The sequence below is a fragment of the Caenorhabditis briggsae genome (genome assembly GCF_000004555.2).
Source record: "Caenorhabditis briggsae complete genome, chrII, whole genome shotgun sequence".
NCBI classification, from domain to species: Eukaryota; Metazoa; Nematoda; class Chromadorea; order Rhabditida; family Rhabditidae; genus Caenorhabditis; species Caenorhabditis briggsae.
This window is the reverse complement of record NC_013486.2, coordinates 3,161,649-3,180,031: the sequence shown is the minus strand read 5'-3', so window position 1 is coordinate 3,180,031 and position 18,383 is coordinate 3,161,649. Positions and strand designations below refer to the sequence as shown.

Below are 18,383 nucleotides of genomic sequence, written 5' to 3'. Positions count from 1 at the left end.
GATGAGTAAGAGTTGATTGGAATTTTACGTCACTTTGAGGAAGTGAGAAAGATTGTGAGATTAAGAAATGTGTAAGTGTGTCGAAAATTGAAAAGTTAGCCTTTTTTCGAACCTATGGGGCTATTCAGGTATTCTGCAGAAAACTGAGGTAAAAACCATTCGGAAATTGAACAAGTCTGTATGAAACTTTGGGGAAATCTGGAAAAAACTATAAAGAACATATTTGCAAAATTTAGGGTCAAACTATCCACTTTGAAATTTAGGCAGGAACTTCAGCGCCCCGCGCGCTCGGGCGGGGCTCCCGCGTAAAAGCGAGAGCCCCGTTGCCAACCCTAATTCTGATATTCCGTCTTTTCTGTAAAAAAAATCTGTAAAAAAGGCCACCCCTCCCATATTGTTAACTTTGAGCTCAATTATCTCGATTCCTGTGAAAGATGTCAAAAATGTTTCAACTGATAAAATGTTTATGATATTATGATAATTATTTTATTAGGTTGGAAGGAAAGTAACTGTTCATTTTTTTATTGGTAAATAACACAAACACAAGAATAATCCAGAATTAGCAATATGCACCGTCGTGATCCACAACATGTTGGCAATGTTCAGGTAACTTGTGGGTACCATCCCTCCAACAGCCAGCTAGTGGCAAGTCAAAGTATCCCTCCAGCCCATTTTTTCAGGTATCAATTGTGTTAAAGTCCTTAAGCTCCAGATGACGTCGTATACTTTTGAATAACCAATGATCTGATAGAGCTGAATCAATTCTTTAACGGGGGTAAAGGAGAACCGTCCAGCCAAAGCGGCTAATGCACGGCGTGACTTTCCGTGAACATGAGGTTTTTTCATTTTTTACCTGCAGTCAAGTCAGACCTGAGCAGCTTCAGTGGGACCGTTCTCCCTCACCTATTTATAGTCCCGACTGAGCTCTATCAGATTATTGGATATTCGGAGAGATACAACCTCATCTAGAGAATACGAAAATTTGCACCATTTGTGTGAAAAACAAAAAAAAAGAATACTTTGATTTGTGGCTAGCTGGCTTTTGAAGGTATTGTATCCACAAGTTATCTGAACATTGCCAACATGTCGTGGACCACGACGGTGCATAATGCTAATCTTGGATTAATCCTGCTTTTGTATTATTCATAAATAAAACAAGGGGCAGTTACTTTCCTGCCAACCTAATAGCAGTTAAAACTTTTTCATATTTTTGACATGAAATGAGATAAATTGGCTCAACGTTGCAAGTTTTCCTCACTTCTTCTCAAATCTTCTAATCTTGACATCATTCATAATTTCATATTTTTGTTTAAAGATAATTTTTCTCGTTAAATGTAACACTGTTGCTTTTTTCTTAATTCACCTGTCTAGACACTCAAGTTTTCTCATAACTGAGTTTCTTTTTCGAAAATTAAAGTTTTCGTAGTTGCAGAAGATCAGAGGTTTAGGAAATTTCGAAGATAAATTTTGCTCTATTTTTTTGCTAGAATGCTTAATAAAAAAAATTTTGAACAACTATTCGAGTTTTCTAAAAAAAATAGTTCCCAAACTTTTCCCCGAAGACCACCCTCCCGTTTTTTATTCCACCTGCTCTTTTCGACTCCTGACTCACTTTTAGAAATCATTGCATTCCGTTCCAATGAATCTGAAACTTAAATTCCGGGTTCACAAAATTCAAAATCCGCTTCATTTTTCAGATGTTTCACCTATCCTAATGTCAGAAATTGTGACGTCGACACCGAAGTACATGAGATATGTGCTTGGCAATTTTACGCCGGCCGAAATGGTCACCGACGGCAATTTTCTGATCTACAGTGTAGAGATGGGATTGTTGACGATTGGAGTGCTGGAAAATTTGTGTATGATTGTTGCAGTTATGTCGACAAGTGCACTGCATTTGGTAAGGGAGGTAGAGATGGGGACATCCGGATATACAGGCAAAGAAACACGGAGAAATTCGATTGGCAAATAATGGTGATTCCGGAAGAAGAACGAAAAAATTCGGAAAATTTAAGGCTCACCCCGATTAGGGAAAAAGGAACTTAAGGCCATAAGACAGATTTCAGATTAAAGGAGGTCCTTAGAAATAGGAGTGAAGTGACTTATACGTAAAACCTGTAAAAGAATGGGCCTCCTCCACACTGTAGAGTTTGTGCTCAGTTATCTCGGCTCTTATGAGAGATATCAAAATTTTGTCAACTGATAAAATTATCCTGATATTATGATAAATAATTTATCAGTTGACTAATTTTTGATATCCTTAACAGGAAGCGGGATAAATTGTCTCAAGTTTTAAAGTTCCGAACCCTTCTATTACAGGTTTGACAGTATTTCTAAAAAACCAGTGACAGGTGTGCAACAGACAGGGCAAACTATTTTTCAACCACTAACTTTTTTTTCTAGAACCTTCGAATCCTAATCTGCAATTGCTGCATCGGGTTCATCCTTATGGCAGCAGGTCGTGCCATGATCGCCATTCCCCTTTGTATTGCTCACCTTCGTGACGTGGATATTTCCAGTCAGTTTCTCTTTGTTAAAGTAAATCGTTTCTAAACCTCATTCTAGGTCATGCGTGGTGTTTTGTTGCAAACGCAGTGCATCACTCGTCGGCTGACTCGGTTTGTCTCTCATTCGTATTCATTATGCTCGAGCGGACAGCCGGTACGATTTGGTCTAAAGACTACGAGAAAATCAAAATTCACATTTTTCCATGCGTTTTTGCTTTCTTGCAGGTATGGGGTAGATTCGGGAGGAGGGGCTGGAGATAAATTCAAAAGACCAATTTTCAGTGGCTGATCCCAATGTCTATGATCCTTGGAAACTACCTGGACAGGGCTAATCGTATGCATTATTTTCTAGAATATCCCCATTTACCATGCCAAGTAGAATATTTGACACCATCCATGTTCATTATAACCATCTTTATCATTTTGATAGGATTTATAGCTAGTGTAGTGGTAAATTAGATCTTTTTGGGATCCAAAACTTTTCGAGTTTTTCAGGGGATGACCGTAGTTTACAAGAAGAACATCAGCAAGTACAATGCTCGAGAGATATGGTTCACCAACTCGAATTTGAGTGAGCGCTATCAAATTTCGGAGAATATTCGATCCACTCATTTGCTTTTTCCGTTGCTTTTATTGATGTTGGTTTTTTCGATATTATCTGTTGCTGTTCTCGTATATGGAGGATATTGGGTGGGAGTGATGACAAAAAAGCCAACGAGATTTGAGGAAGTCGTCAAGTGGTTCGGAAGAGGTGAGCGATGGAATTTGAAATTGTTGAATTTTGAATAAGAATTTTAGACACCCAGAAGTTTGGTTTATTCGAAAATTGTTTTGAACGTCCGTTTAGACTGGGCTCAGTGCTCTCGTTCTGGGCCGCATGGTGGCATATCTTTCGCAAGTCGATTTTTCTATGCCACCATGGTAAATGGCCTATCAATGGCTTGATGTTAACCTGGTATGTTTTCTGGGTCATATATATGTTTTTCACCATGGTGGCCTAGGAAAATCAAAATTAGGCCACTATGTTTGAATGTCCTAGAAAACCTACCAGGTAAATGTAAGGTCATTTCTAGGCCATAATCATTAGTGGCCTATAAAACTCAACTAGCGAAAGTTAGCCACCATGTTAATGTCCTAGAAAACATACCTGATGAGTTTTAGACAATTTCTGGACCATTGAATGTGGCCTAGAAAAATCATATTGCGAAAGTTAGGCCACCATGTTAAATGACATGTAAAGCACATCTGGAGCATGTTAGACCATTTTGTACCATCAACTGCGGTGGACTAGAAAAATCCACCTGCAAAAGTTAGGCCACTATCCGTTATGTCAAATTGACCCAGAAAACCCACCATGTAAATATCAGATCATAATTATTGTTGGCCTATAAAACTCAACTAGCGAAAGTTAGGGCACCATGTTAAATGACCTAGAAACACATCTTGTGCATGTTACACCATTCCGGAACCATCAACGACGGTGACCTAGAAATACCACGCTGAAAAAGTTAACTCACCCTATTCCTCACATAAAACCGGAGTGTGTGATTTTCGTCAAAAATTTTCATTTGAATCCAAATCGAATTTTTTCAAAGTGGCTTTTTTTGAATGCCATAAACACCATCTTATTCGCGGTACTACTTAAAAACCCCTAATAGAAGGGCCCTTGAGCTGTCAAGTTTGAGCTCAATTATCTCGGTTCTTATGCAAGATATCAAAAATGTGTCAACTGATGAAACACTTTTAATCTCATGATGAACAATTTATCAGTTGACAACTTTTAGATATCTTTGACAGAAACCGAGATAAATTAGTTCAAAGTTGAAAGTGAGCGGGTCACATAACAAAGGATGACTCATTTTTCTTATTTGAATCATCTGATCCTTCCCAACATGAACTTTTTTGTCATTATCATTATATCATCTCCCTTATCATTTTTTTCCAGGAGGAGAAGCCGCGCAACTGTTTGACATCATCACCGCCATTTACACAATCTCCTTCCCAATCTGCGCATTCAAATGTCATCCGAATTTGTTCCGACGTCTTCGACGAGTCATCGGATGGAATTCCTATGCAGTGCGGCCAATGAATCTGAATGAGATTCCCGGATTCGAGTTGACAACGGCGCCGATTCGAACGCAGACTGAATACCATTTTCAGGAGTTGAGTAGGCAGTGGAATGTTTGATTAATTATGTTTTTTTTGTCTAGTAAAGCACTAAAACTATGTACTCTCGTCACTTTCTCTATTCACGAAACTAAAGATATATTTAGACAGTGTATTACACTAATTACACCCCCTCATCTTGCCCCTCCCCCTTCGTTTTATGACTTTTTCTCTATTTCTCTTCTTTCCTTTTTTATCACTTAATCACCAAAAAGTTACTTCTTCCTTTTTCACAAAATGAGATCCTTGTGTGTTTTGATTTTGGTCATCTCGGTGAAATTTTCGATTGAGTTTTCCGATTTTCGACTTCCCACAGATACGATATTGTGCAGTATTTTGCAAAATGTGAGTTCAATTGTTTTTCCGAAATTCAGAAATTCTAATACCGTAAAACTGTAATAGAAGGGCCCCCACACTGTTAAATTAGAGCTCAATTATCTCGGCTGTTATAAGAGATAGCAAAAATGTGTCAACTGATAAAACATTTGTGATATTATGTAAACAATTTATCAATTGACAATCTCCTCAAATCTTTGACAGGAACCAAGATAAAATGGCTCAAAGTTAAAAGTTAGGGGATCCTTCTATGGTAATTCGGACCATTCAAATTTTTGATTCCAATAATTCTAAAAGCATCTGAAAATAAAAATTTTCAGACAAAATGCGAATGGAAGCAAAACTGGAAAAATGCAGAGGGTGTAAAAAGGAAACTAGATGCCGGACCATCGGGAGTGCAATATTTCTATTTTTGTAAAGGAGAACGAACTGAAAATTGTGGAGTTTGGGTGGATGAGGTAATTAAATCTTGCATTTCGGATGGACGAGGATCTTCGACCGCCGACCGCCAGCCGACCGAATTCGTGCATTTGCGCGTCATGTCAGAGAGTGTTTGCGTACGCGTGGTGCATACACAAACATTCTCTAGCATGCTGACGAGCAAATGCCCGAGTTCAGTTGGCCGATCTGTCAGCTCGGTCGGCTGCCGGTCAGCTAGAAACTTAATTCTTTTTGGTTTTTGCATATGACCTTGTAGAACAGAAAATTTCCTGTAATTCTGTCAAAAAACCAACTTCCTAAACCTTCTAGGAGCTGAGATACAGTCATTTAAAGTCTGAGAGGTCAGAGACGCAGTGTGTCTCGTTGTCTGCGTCTCTAGCTTGCATAACTTTGAAGGGGTTTATCTCAGCTTCTGAAAATTCCAGAAAGTAGAATATTTTTCCAGGAGAACAAAGCAATCGAAAACTACGATTCTAACGATCGTCTGACTGGAGATGTATTCGTTATTGAAAAAATGGGAATTCCGGTTTTAGGAGTCTATGCGAAGTTTCCAGAAGAGAAGGAAGATAAACGTCTGATAATTGAGTAGAGGATTCGGAAATTTGGACGATGTCTTCTGATTATCATTTTGTATGTATATAGATAGTGTTTGCTTTTCTTTCAAAATTTGAAATTTCATGCCTTGACCTGAGGAATTTGGCCTCAATAAAACAAATGAGTGTGTGTGATACGTGAACCTTGAAGTTTGATGATTTCGGAAAAATAAAAAGAATGCAGGTGATAAAAAAAGGAAGAAACTTTGGAAAAGAAGGTGAAGATAAAATAAAGAATGTTTCTATTTTTATATGTCTGGGGAATCGGAGGTTTTGAGATTCTGAGATTCTGAGATTCTGAGATTCTGAGATTCTGAGATTCTGAGATTCTGAGATTCTGAGATTCTGAGATTATGAGATTCTGAGATTAGAATGAATTCTCTAATAGAAACCCACCATATAAGTGTACTTTGACTCAATTATCTCGGTTTCAAGAAAAGATATTTAAAACCTGTCAGTTGACAGATTCTTGGTATCTCTCGTAGGAACTGAGATAATTAAGCTCAAAGTGCACATACAGAATGCACTTCATTCAGAGCATTCATGGTATTTGGTGTTCCAAATTTCTGCTAGATTACTGTATATAAATATACGGTAAGTTTCTTATGTGTTAGCAAGAATCCGACTTCTTAAATAACCCGAAAAACCTTCCTTGTCTGTTCCAATACGGAAGAAAAGTTATCTAACAGAACACGAAACCATTGTGTTCAATTTGGCTAACACCTTCCCATCAACATCTCGCTTTTCCTTTTTCTCTATATATTCATCAGCCCATTGTTTAACTTGTCAATTCATTTATCTCCTGTCTTTCTTTCTCTCTTGTCTCATTTTGCAATCGAAAATCAAACGATCTTTGAAGATGTGACTGATTCTCCACTGATACTTTTTATTACACAATGACCTCAACTATTACATTATAACAGAAAAGGAGATGAGAATGTGATTTTTTGCTACGTTTCAGATGTACTGAAACTGGACTGAAATCGAGGAGAGAGAGAGAGAGAGAGAGAGAGAGAGAGAGAGAGAGAAGGGAATTTCTGAATTTCTGAATTTCCGAATTTCCGGATTTCTAAATTTTCAGATTTCTGAAGTTTTGAATTTCTGAATTTCGGAATTTCGGAATTTCGGAATTTCGGAATTTCGGAATTTCTGAATTTTCGAAACACAGGTTGCTAATTTTAAGAAATTACTGTGAAATCAAATGATAAAGAGAGAACAAAGGAACGGAGGATAACGGTATCTAAAAACCAGACACTACCAGAAACTTTATTCTCTAAAAAAATAAGCCATCAAAAGTCACAAAAGTCAAAAAGTATGAGCAATCAGACGTTGACTCCAATGACTTTAATCGGTGCTTCTTTTCCGCAGAAGAAGTACAGCTGTTTGTCGCAAGGCAAATCGTTCAACTTTTTGCTCATTTCTCCCGTCGGCCAGCCACTTCTAGTTTGGAATCCCTTCACCAGTTCCACGCATCGCTCATCGTCACCTACGAAATTTGGTTCACTCTCAACAGCCCAATAGTCTTTGAACAATGGCGGATGATCGGCAACACCGTATACCCATTCGAACAACCGTTCCTTAGAACATGGATGGGTTGGGTCCGGGTTGAAACCTCCTGTGCTATGAGCAATCTGCTTTCTGTTAATGCACTGGTGACGTCGCTGAACTCCAAGGTACACTCCTTCACTTTTCTTGAACACTGTTCCACTTTTAATGGCTTTATCCAGCAGTTCTGAAAATTAAAAAAACCGAAAATTTAAATTTTTTATCAAGTTACTTACGATCCAATAACTCCAACTCCTTGGCATCTGCGAAACCGGTGACAAATCCCTTCTCTGTTGTGTTACAATACGCATTTGCATCGTCGAAGTTTGCCTTTCGATTGATAAACTTGTGGCACCACTTTTGTCTTCTTTCTGCTCTCCAATACTCCGTGTAGCCAGATGGGCAGTCACCGAAAGTCACTTTTTCAAAGTTGGTTTGACAATAGATGGGGGCGTATCTGGCATCAGACATCGTTTCGAGTCTTCGCTCTCCCTTGCGACTGAAACAAACGTTTTTGTTTATAAAAATAAGATAAGCACTCACCTGAAGACAATTCCAGTACTCCAGCTACCTGCATCACACTTTTCTTCCGGTTGGTTTTTCGCCCAAACATCAGGAGGAACTTTTGTGAATATAAGTCCTTTTTCCTGAAATCAAGATGTGCTGACGCTACTGACTGTTTCAAATATGTTTCATATACTCACCCCGTCAGTGTTATCATAACCATAATTTTTTGCCCGACTATCCGTGCATTCTGCATTTTTTCGATTGTTTAGAGATCGTCACGAGAATAGACAGATGTCCGGATAATCGTAGCATCACGATCTTTGGATAATAGTTCCAAAAAATCTGTATTCGGATCCGCGGACTGAGCAATATCATCATTATGGAGGAATGGTCTCAGAACCTTTTTACAGTAGTTACTATCCCTCTTGCGATTGTCGCTACGTTGCAAACTGCTGGCAGTTCGAACATAAGCTCTGTCTGGGGTGAAAAGGATCGTATGATAGATTTCTCCGTATCTTCTCAACAAGTAATTACTCTCTGCTTGATTCATAGTAGGAGTGTATTCACAGAGAGCCATTGCAGTTTCATCGGAAGGAACTTTGGCAAGAGCAATGTTCGGTAGAGCGTATTTGTATCCGTCGAGAGCCAGAAGAAGGTTCTCGCCTTTTACGTAGGTCAGGTCATTGGTGATGGCTTCACTAGCATCGATCCAGACACGAGACACTTTAGAGAAGTAGTCTGGAATTTTTGAATAAAAAAGAAGAATCTAGAATTATTGGGGATTAGTCATTCCTAAAGACTTTCAAGATTCCTTCACTCTGAAATCCGTTTCCTAACTAACCATTGATTCTGAATGGCAATGCCTCTCTATGCATGAAAGCGATTCTTGCTTTTGGTTTCAAAGTGGCACAGTACTCCACAGCCGAATCCCGTTTCATCATTTTCTTTTCAATTTTATAACATCTTCCGAACATCTGAACCCATCCTTGTTCGCATTTGAGTGTAGCTTCAGCATCGCAAGTTGTCGTGGATTTGTCAATTTTCACATTTAGAATGTGAAATGGCACATTTTCCTCACAGTATCTTCTGGCCTCGCCTTCATTGGCAGACACCACTGGGAAAACCATTGAACACTTGTCGCCTTCCATGGCCTGAAGTCAGATTTCCAGATTTCCAGATTGCAATATTCTTACACATACCTTAGAACTTAGTCTCTCACGATAACTTTTCTGAGCGCCACTCCAGAATTCACACATCTTCTTAAAGCTTTCATCGCCTTCATCGGCAGTTGTGAATGTCAGAAGACAACAAACGATGAGAAGTTTCATTCGCATTTTCGATTCGAATGAAACCTGAAATCTGGAATTTCAAGAAGGTTTATCTCTTTTTGAAACTAACCTTCTCTATCATCGCGCTGAGTTGGAAAAAAGGCTGAAAAAACAGAGCGAATTGTGGCGACAAGATGCCAATGTCACAGTGTTGATCTAGTTTTTCTCCTTTTCGAGGCCACGCAACTATATTATATTTTAAAGCTTTTGAGCATCAGTAAATTTTCATGTGACACCCTGTTCTATTTCTACCCTCAATTAATGTTTCTTAAGTTTGAAATCAACAAGAAATCAGCCCTCGAAAAAGGGTGAAAAGGATATAGGGGAAGAAACGACCTGGATCTTATTTTTAAAGTAGACTAGTATATCTAGGCCGTGGTCATGGCCATGGCCTAGATATACTAGTTTTCCTAGCTCATGACCTAAATAATTTATTTTTTCTAGGTCATGACCTAGATTTTTTAGGTCATGACCTAAATATTTTTCTAGGTCATGACTTAAATATTTTCTAGGAATTAAAAAAAAATAGGAAAAATTTATTTAGGTCATGACCTGAAAAAAACTATTCAGGTCATGACCTAGAAAATATTTAAGTCATGACCTAAAAAATCTAGGTCATGACCTAGAAAAAATTTTTTTTTGAAAAGCTTTAAAATATAATATAGTTGCGTGGCCTCGAAAAGGAGAAAAACTAGATCAACACTGTGACATTGGCATCTTGTCGCCACAATTCGCTCTGTTTTTTCAGCCTTTTTTCCAACTCAGCGCGATGATAGAGAAGGTTAGTTTCAAAAAGAGATAAACCTTCTTGAAATTCCAGATTTCAGGTTTCATTCGAATCGAAAATGCGAATGAAACTTCTCATCGTTTGTTATCTTCTGACATTCACAACTGCCGATGAAGGCGATGAGAGCTTTAAGAAGATGTGCGATTTCTGGAGTGGCGCTCAGAAGAATTACCGAGAAAGACAAAGTTCTAAGGTATGTGTAAGAATATTGCAATCTGGAAATCTGGAAATCTGACTTCAGGCCATGGAAGGCGACAAGTGTTCAATGGTTTTCCCAGTGGTGTCTGCCAATCAAGGCGAGGCCAGAAGATATTGTGAGGACAATGTGCCATTTCACATTCTAAATGTGAAAATTGACAAATCCACGACAACTTGCGATGCTGAAGCTACACTCAAATGCGAACAAGGATGGGTTCAGATGTTCGGAAGATGTTATAAAATTGAAAAGAAAATGATGAAACGGGATTCGGCTGTGGAGTACTGTGCCACTTTGAAACCAAAAGCAAGAATCGCTTTCATGCATAGAGAGGCATTGCCATTCAGAATCAATGGTTAGTTAGGAAACGGATTTCAGAGTGAAGGAATCTTGAAAGTCTTTAGGAATGACTAATCCCCAATAATTCTAGATTCTTCTTTTTTATTCAAAAATTCCAGACTACTTCTCTAAAGTGTCTCGTGTCTGGATCGATGCTAGTGAAGCCATCACCAATGACCTGACCTACGTAAAAGGCGAGAACCTTCTTCTGGCTCTCGACGGATACAAATACGCTCTACCGAACATTGCTCTTGCCAAAGTTCCTTCCGATGAAACTGCAATGGCTCTCTGTGAATACACTCCTACTATGAATCAAGCAGAGAGTAATTACTTGTTGAGAAGATACGGAGAAATCTATCATACGATCCTTTTCACCCCAGACAGAGCTTATGTTCGAACTGCCAGCAGTTTGCAACGTAGTGACAATCGGAAGAGAGACAGTAATTACTGTAAAAAGGTCCTGAGACCATTCCTCCACAATGATGCTATTGCTCAGTCCGCGGATCCGAATACAGATTTTCTGGGTCTTTTATCCAAAGATCGGGATGCTACGATTATCCGGACATCTGTCTATTCTCGTGACGCATCTGTAAACAATCGAAAAAATGCAGAATGCACGGATAGTAATTCAAAAAATTATGGTTATGACTACATGAGTACAGTGAGTAAGAACCGTTTTATAAAGTTAATATATGCGATTTTCAGAACTCGAGTCTTCTGTTCAAAAAAGTTCCTTCTGATGTTTGGGCGGAAAGCCAACCAAACGAAAAGTGTGATGCAGGTAGCTGGAGTACTGGAATTTTCTTCAGGTGAGTGCTATTCGCATCCCCCATTTCATTGTTCAAATTTTCAGCCGCAAAGGAGATCGAAGACTAGAAACAATGTCCGATCCCAAATACGCACCCATTTATTGTCAGACGAATTTCGAAGTCATGTCCTATGGTGCCTGTCCATCTGGTTATACATCGTATTGGCGAAAAACAAGAGGGCAAAAATGGTGTCACAAATTCATCAACCAGAAAAAAACATTCGATGACGCGCAAAGCTATTGCCAGTCAGAGGAGAACGGAGCATTCGTTACTGGTTTCACAGACATGGGAGAGTTGGATCTTCTGGACAGTATGTTATTCGATTTCAAAATTTAACATGTGTCTTTTTTTGCAGAGATGATGGATGAAGCCATAAAAGGTGGAGCTCAGTTCATTCGTAACGATGCGGCGTATCTCGGAGCTAAGCGACGGGAGCAATGCAATAGTAGAGCACAGATTGGACAGAAATACGGTGGTTTCAACAAGGACCCCACACATCCGTGTTCTCGTGATCGGTTGTTTGAATGGATCGACGGTGTTGCTGATAACCCGCCGTTGTTCAAAGATAACTGGATCACTGATTCCGAGCCAAACTTTGAGGGGCATGAGGCGTGTGTACACATGAACAAAGGACCGCAAGCTAGACCCGGATGGCCAAAAAGGGCTGATAAGACGTTCAACGATATCAGTTGCTGGCTTGACTATTACTTTTTCTGTGGAAAAGAAGCGCCCATCGTTTCAATGGGGCTTAAGAATTGATCTTTGGTGCGATTGATGTGTTTTAAATGAATGATTTGATAGTTCTGCAGTGCTCATTAATATTTTTAATCACAATAATTATCAGTATCACAAGCTTTGGCTTCACATAGGAAATAGAACGAGTTAGAGCAGCTGATTGGCGTCCATGCAACCTAAAGTAGAATTTTTAGAATTTTCAAAATCTTTTTGCTGGCTTACAGATCCATCAGAGTGCTTGACATCTGCCACACATCCAGTTGAGGTGCTAATCGAGCCGGAAGATGGGTCGAGCTGAGAAAGTAAATTTATCTTGTTTCCTGTAAAAGATATCAAAAAGTGGTCAACATATAAAATATTTGTGATAATATGATAAACATTTTATCAGTTGACACTTTTTTGATTTCTATCCTAGGAACCGAGATATATATATATATATGCTCAAAGTTGACGGTTCGAGTCCTATTAGAGTGTTTACGGTAGATGCTGAAAATCAAAAAAGTATACCGGAATCAATGGTTTTCCTTTTGGCTGATCCCAATACCACGTAGAATTTTCACTGATCAATCCGTTCCAATAGGAATTTATCGAGTCATCATCGAAGGAGTTGATAAACTCTAAAATTTTAATTGCTTGAAAAAACTTCAAAATATCCAGGGATTACTGTAGCTGAACTTCCGTTTGTCTTCATTGAATTCAGTGGCTAGATTACTTGGAAGACCCAACGATTTGCAATATTTACGAGCCGCTTTTTGGTTTCCCTTGACTCCTGGATACAACATACAAGTCCCAAAATGATTGTATTGAGTCCAGGTCCAATAGTCAAAACAGAAGCAGTTTACTGAAGAGATATTTTTTCAAAAAAGAACAGCTTCCGAAAACCTACTCATCGTCAACGCATTCTGAAGATCTGTGGTGGTATTCACAGACATTTGGAATGCAAATCCATCGGAAGCAACACTTTTCAACTGTCCCTTCACCGTTTTGTCATTTCCAGTGTATACAGTAATTACAGTAACCCCATTAGACTTCAACGCATGAGCAATGTAGTCAGGGCGATCGTAGAGTAAGCTGAAATTTCGAACGTTTTAGACTTTTTAGACTAGTTTTAGACTAGAATTAGACTTTCTTTTGGCTAATTTTAGCCGACCAACCGACCGGCCAGCTCGTTCAGCTGACTGGAAACTTGATTTTTTTTTGTTTTTGCATATGACCTTGAAGAGCAAAAAATTTCCTGTGAATCTGTTAAAGGACCAACTTTCTAGGTGAGCCGAGATACAGCCCTTTGAAGTTCGGGAGGTTAGAGACGCAGTGTGTCTCGTTGTCTGCGTCTCTAGCTTGCGAAACTTTAAAGGGGTGTATCTCAGCTTCTAGATGAGCTAGAAGGTTGGTTTTTGGACAAGTTTTTTTGGGGGCTAGAAATCTTGAAAGAAAAAAACTTACTCATAGGTGGAAGCAAAAACAAGAACCACTTTCTTATAATTCATCCGATCTTCGGTTTTATTTAAAATCGCTTGGGCGCTGGATAGGCCTCTGAAATAAAAAAAAAACCTAGATCAAGACGCACAGACAGATAACAGCTTACGTATCCAAATAAGACTCATTTCCAGATGTCCCATCGTTTTTTAGAACTGTTAACTCAGTTTTCAGCTGATCCAATGATTTGAAAGTTGGAAATTGTGCAACCTGAAACATCTTATTTTTAGCGAACCTTTCTAGTATGCCTACTGTAGTGGCATCATTATTATATGTGATAATTGCCACTCTGGAACTTCTCGGATCCTCATAATGAGTCCCAATTCGAGATTGTGCTCCGAAAATTCCAGAAATCGTCTCATAGATAGTGTTGGTGGGCTGAGAGTTGTCTATAACTAACACCAAATCCAGCCATAAATTACTTGTATCATTTCCACAAGGACGATCAGAAATTGACCAAACAGATGGCACTGAAGCTTTTGAAATCGAAGTAATCTTAAATAAAAATTTACCTAACATCAGAAGTACCGTAACCAGTTGGCAAGTTTTCATCTTTGTAGCTGGAAAAAACTAGCACATTTTGTGTTTATATCAGGTTAGGAAGTCATAAAATTTTTTATCAGCATCACACACAAAATGATTTCATATGTACAAAATGTCATTGATCGAGGTGTGATATTTTGCACTCTTATCAGTGAAGTTCAAACATTGAATGGGGTACGGTAGCGGCCCTTGAAAAATCGAAAAAAAAATTGAAAGTTTGCCGAATTTCGAAGGGTCCTAATTTCTTCAGTTTTTAATCAAAAATCATGAAAGCCAAATTTTTGAACTTAGCTTGTTATGAGCTTCAAAACGAGTACAAGCACGACTATATTCGCACGTATCTGATTTTTGCCCCAAGGACCATGCGCCTTCTCAGGTAAACGATTCTGAATTAGATCTGACTTCATTCGGAATTAGATCGAATAACTCGAAATTCTGAATTAGATCTGAGTTCATTCGGAATTAGATCTGGACTAGATCTAATACCGAAGTTGCCACGAGAAATGCGCCATCAACGACTCAGCTGCCGCGGATGAATTGTTTTGTTTTTTTGTTGTCCTAAATTTTTTTCGTCAGGAAAATGGGTTTTTCTCTCAACTTTTGCCTTTTTTCGCTCGGTTATTTTGAACTATATTTTCTGGAACATATTTTAATGTGTTTTGCACGTTTTTGCAAAATTTTAGGTGATTTTTTTTAGGAACAACTGAATATTCAAAGTTCAATTTATAGAGAAGACAGTAATTCTATGAACCGACAAAAATACGAATATTTTGAAGATTTTAAATTCATAGAAAACTCTGCAGGTAAAATAAATTTTGCCCTTTTCAGCTTAAAGGATTACGTAAAAACGATGCAAGGGATCACCGAAAAAATAAGAAAAAAAGAGATGATAAATTTCTCTGATAGTGAGCTCAATTTACACAAGTCGAGAAGGTCTTACTTCCGGAAACTGCGTCTCGCCGTGAGCAGGTTAGTTTTCGAAAGTCTGGTGGACAAAGAAACATGCGTGAAATTGCAGGCTCTCAACCGAATGTGTCATGACCCGATTAAAACTATTCAAAAAGTTGGGATTTGTTGTATAAAACAACTGCTCTAATGAATTTATTTGGATTTGCGAAGATTTGAGTACGGAAATTATATTGAAATGGCTCAAGTAAGTTTATTATCGACATCACAAAGCCAAAAACTTCTTTTTTCAGTTAAATCAACATTCATTTCATAAAGAATATCCATCTTATCTACAACCGGAAACTATGATAAGAGAATTTTCAAAATCGAAAATATGGACGAGCGGAAGAATTCGAATTGAGATTTTTTTTTTCATAAATTTTGTCACTTTTTCTTATCTCATAGGTCCCATTATTCTCGCTGATCTCATCGTTTTCTTTTTTGCTGATCCCATTCATTCATTTTTATCACACCCCTCATTTTCGTTCCGATTTCCTATTTCTACGTTTTAATCAATGTTTTTCTTTTCCTCATACTTGTTCTGTTTTCTTTTTTTAATAAATGTTATTATTAATAAAGTGAATGGCGCTGAAAAGAAAACAAAATTTGAACAGCGCGCGCTACGATGCTCCGAAATCCCGCTGGTCTGTTCGGAATTAGATCTAATTCGTTCGTAGTTCATTCGGTGTTCGTTCGGAATTAGATCAGCTAAATTCTGTATTAGATCATGCCACTTCTATTTACGAACGAACCCAGATCTAATTCCGAATGAAGTCAGATCTAATTCAGAATCGTTTACCTGAGTTTAAGGTCAAAATTTGAACTTTTCAGAAACCTTTTGTGTTTATACTCATTATGAAGCTCACAACAAGGCAAACTCAAAACTTTAAGTTTTAGGAAATTTAAAGCAGAACTGAAAAAGTTATGGATCATCTAAAATTGGTACACTTTCAAAATGTTCTAAAAGGCTCCACACTTGGCCGTGTTTACACTAATTTTGGAGCTCTAAACATGAGAAATTCGATGATAGCCGAAAACAACACTTACAAAATTACATGCACATTTAAGCTACCGGACCTAAGCTCCGCCCACTTGAATTTTCTGCCTATAATTGGACAATTTAGTGATAGTTGGGGTCGATCGAATCTTCCGAATTGTCTACTCACTTGGGATAAATACACAGAGCTGAACACTATCTTCACTTCTGAATACTCTACAGATGAATCGATTCGCTTTGGATTGAGATTAATGTCCACTTTCGTCTATGCTGAAAGATATAGACCAGAAAATTATTGGAATTGGATGAGAGAAATGTCGGAAGGTGTTCGAAATAATCAGAAGTGGACGAAGAATACAAGAGAGTCAGCATCAGATGTTCTGTATGAAATCGTAATGAGCGATACTAGATGGAATTCTTACTAATCAGTTTTTTTTCTAATTTTCAACATCTATTAAAATTTTTCTGATTGTAATGCCCCCCTCCCCTCCCTCTTTGAAGAAACCAACTTTCCTTTATCCCTATTCTTATAAATATTAACATTTTAAATAGGCGCCGCAATGAAAGGGGGCGGGGCGACCAAAATTTTTCTCCCCATTTCAGAAACCCATCTTTGAAGTCTTGTACCGGGCGTTAGAAACTCATTACTTTTTGGGTTAAAACTTGTCCCTACGTAATCGACTTCGAAAATGTTTTCAGCTTCCACCCATTCGAAACCTTTGCCTCTTCGCGAACTCGTCGAAAAATTGGAAGCGCTGATCAAGAACCAACGACACGCCCAACAGCTACTTCTTACGGACCACGATTACGTCGGGAAACGAATCAAGCAGATGATTTCGTCAAAACGATCGAAAGGTGGATTTGTTGAAGACATTCGGATAATCGGAGCGTCCAAAACCATCAGAGTGCTGTGTTGTCAATTCCATGTGTCTATGCACAGGCTTGCCAACCCGAAGGTCTTCTGAGGACCCCTGTGGCTCAGCCCACTTCGCTTGCTCCTCAGAAACCTCTTTTATTACATCATTTTCCCGTTATTTCCTTCCTTTTCCGCAATCACCTCAAACCCTTATTCAAATTCCCTCCCATTTGTCCGCAGAGGGGCACACACGCGCCCCCTCCTCTATCAGACTCTTGCGTCACCGCTCGAGTCAGTCCGATCAAGTTGTTGTTGTGTTAGTTGCTGCTCGTCCTATTATTCCGACCGCTATATTCACTAATTACTGCTGTTCCACCGAATTGCACGTCCGCTTCTCGAGGATTCTATCACCGACGCCATCGTGTCTAGTCCGCTTCGCGGCAATCCAGGTATTTTCCTCTCCAAGCGTAGTGATATAGTTGTTAGTGTGAAGACGTGTGTTGTTGTGTAGAGATTAGGGGAATTGAATAAAGACAGAATCTCTAGGGTTTTTCGTCCGGTATTTCATCCCTCATGATCCGCTATCCAACGTCATCACGCCTTCCGGACCGCTCCATTTATTGCCGATAATTATCTATATTTTATTAATTATTTACACGCAATAAATGGGTTAATGAGTTACAACTGTTTTACTTGTCACACAGCTTATCTGCCCGCTTTCGTCCCACTTCCAGCGCTACAGACACATTAGGATTCTCTAGTTATTATTGTTACAGGCCGCTTTACTTTAATGATTCAGAGTAATCTATTCTGCAGGAGGTTTCACGGGGGGATCCAACACCCCCTCCAGGTGACATCCTCTTCACATTTCGTGGAGCAATAATACTGATAATGTAGTCTTGAGTTCTCTTTTTTTCATTCTTGAGCTCAGCTAAAGATTTGTTAGTTCTTGAAGAAATCGGATGTGAGATTGGCGGTCCTGTTCGGAGGGCCAGGCCCAGAAGATGTCGACACCATCCAAGTTGTTCTCATCCAGGAATGAGATTATTGAGTTCATAAGGAATCTGAAAATAAGTGTCTCAAAAACGAAATAAATACAGAATTCTCACCTTCTCTTGTTTTTCTCCGCTAATATCTTTGAATAATGAAAAGCCGCAGAGAAACCGCAACACTGAACATCAATTTGATTTCCGGTCTCATCGATAACGCAGTTTTCTTCCTTTTGTAAAAATTTATTTTCTCCAGAATCTCCAGGAAAACTTATACTTCCATTC

At 38.7% G+C, this 18,383-nt stretch overlaps 6 protein-coding genes across 6 annotated transcripts; 4 read left to right on the top strand and 2 right to left on the bottom strand.

The window, feature by feature from the left end:
* Window positions 1-67: 67 nt before the first annotated feature.
* CBG13358 lies at window positions 68-6,039 on the top strand (the record flags this gene model as incomplete). Its single annotated transcript, XM_002629949.1, has 9 exons — window positions 68-71; window positions 1,698-1,900; window positions 2,404-2,518; window positions 2,566-2,732; window positions 2,790-2,957; window positions 3,003-3,258; window positions 4,453-4,583; window positions 5,330-5,467; window positions 5,896-6,039. 9 exons carry the CDS (start codon window positions 68-70, stop codon window positions 6,037-6,039), a joined length of 1,326 nt encoding a protein of 441 aa, XP_002629995.1.
* Window positions 6,040-7,365: 1,326 nt separating this feature from the next.
* On the bottom strand, window positions 7,366-9,505 carry CBG13359 (the record flags this gene model as incomplete). Its single annotated transcript, XM_045241872.1, has 8 exons — window positions 7,366-7,775; window positions 7,825-8,087; window positions 8,132-8,235; window positions 8,293-8,342; window positions 8,411-8,833; window positions 8,937-9,246; window positions 9,295-9,447; window positions 9,494-9,505. 8 exons carry the CDS (start codon window positions 9,503-9,505, stop codon window positions 7,366-7,368), a joined length of 1,725 nt encoding a protein of 574 aa, XP_045095169.1.
* Window positions 9,506-10,192: 687 nt separating this feature from the next.
* CBG13360 lies at window positions 10,193-12,313 on the top strand (the record flags this gene model as incomplete). Its single annotated transcript, XM_002629951.2, has 7 exons — window positions 10,193-10,204; window positions 10,251-10,403; window positions 10,452-10,761; window positions 10,865-11,406; window positions 11,451-11,554; window positions 11,599-11,864; window positions 11,910-12,313. 7 exons carry the CDS (start codon window positions 10,193-10,195, stop codon window positions 12,311-12,313), a joined length of 1,791 nt encoding a protein of 596 aa, XP_002629997.2.
* Window positions 12,314-12,378: 65 nt separating this feature from the next.
* On the bottom strand, window positions 12,379-14,317 carry CBG13361 (the record flags this gene model as incomplete). The annotated part of the gene is made up of 9 exons (XM_002629952.1): window positions 12,379-12,465; window positions 12,512-12,583; window positions 12,797-12,906; window positions 12,954-13,130; window positions 13,176-13,360; window positions 13,733-13,822; window positions 13,875-13,975; window positions 14,018-14,235; window positions 14,278-14,317. 9 exons carry the CDS (start codon window positions 14,315-14,317, stop codon window positions 12,379-12,381), a joined length of 1,080 nt encoding a protein of 359 aa, XP_002629998.1.
* Window positions 14,318-14,574: 257 nt separating this feature from the next.
* On the top strand, window positions 14,575-15,617 carry CBG13362 (the record flags this gene model as incomplete). Its single annotated transcript, XM_002629953.1, has 4 exons — window positions 14,575-14,684; window positions 15,137-15,277; window positions 15,327-15,371; window positions 15,533-15,617. The coding sequence occupies 4 exons, from the start codon at window positions 14,575-14,577 to the stop codon at window positions 15,615-15,617; spliced, it is 381 nt and encodes a 126-aa protein (XP_002629999.1).
* Window positions 15,618-16,267: 650 nt separating this feature from the next.
* CBG13363 lies at window positions 16,268-16,678 on the top strand (the record flags this gene model as incomplete). Its single annotated transcript, XM_002629954.1, has 1 exon — window positions 16,268-16,678. One exon carries the CDS (start codon window positions 16,268-16,270, stop codon window positions 16,676-16,678), a length of 411 nt encoding a protein of 136 aa, XP_002630000.1.
* Between the last annotated feature and the right edge of the window lie 1,705 nt (window positions 16,679-18,383).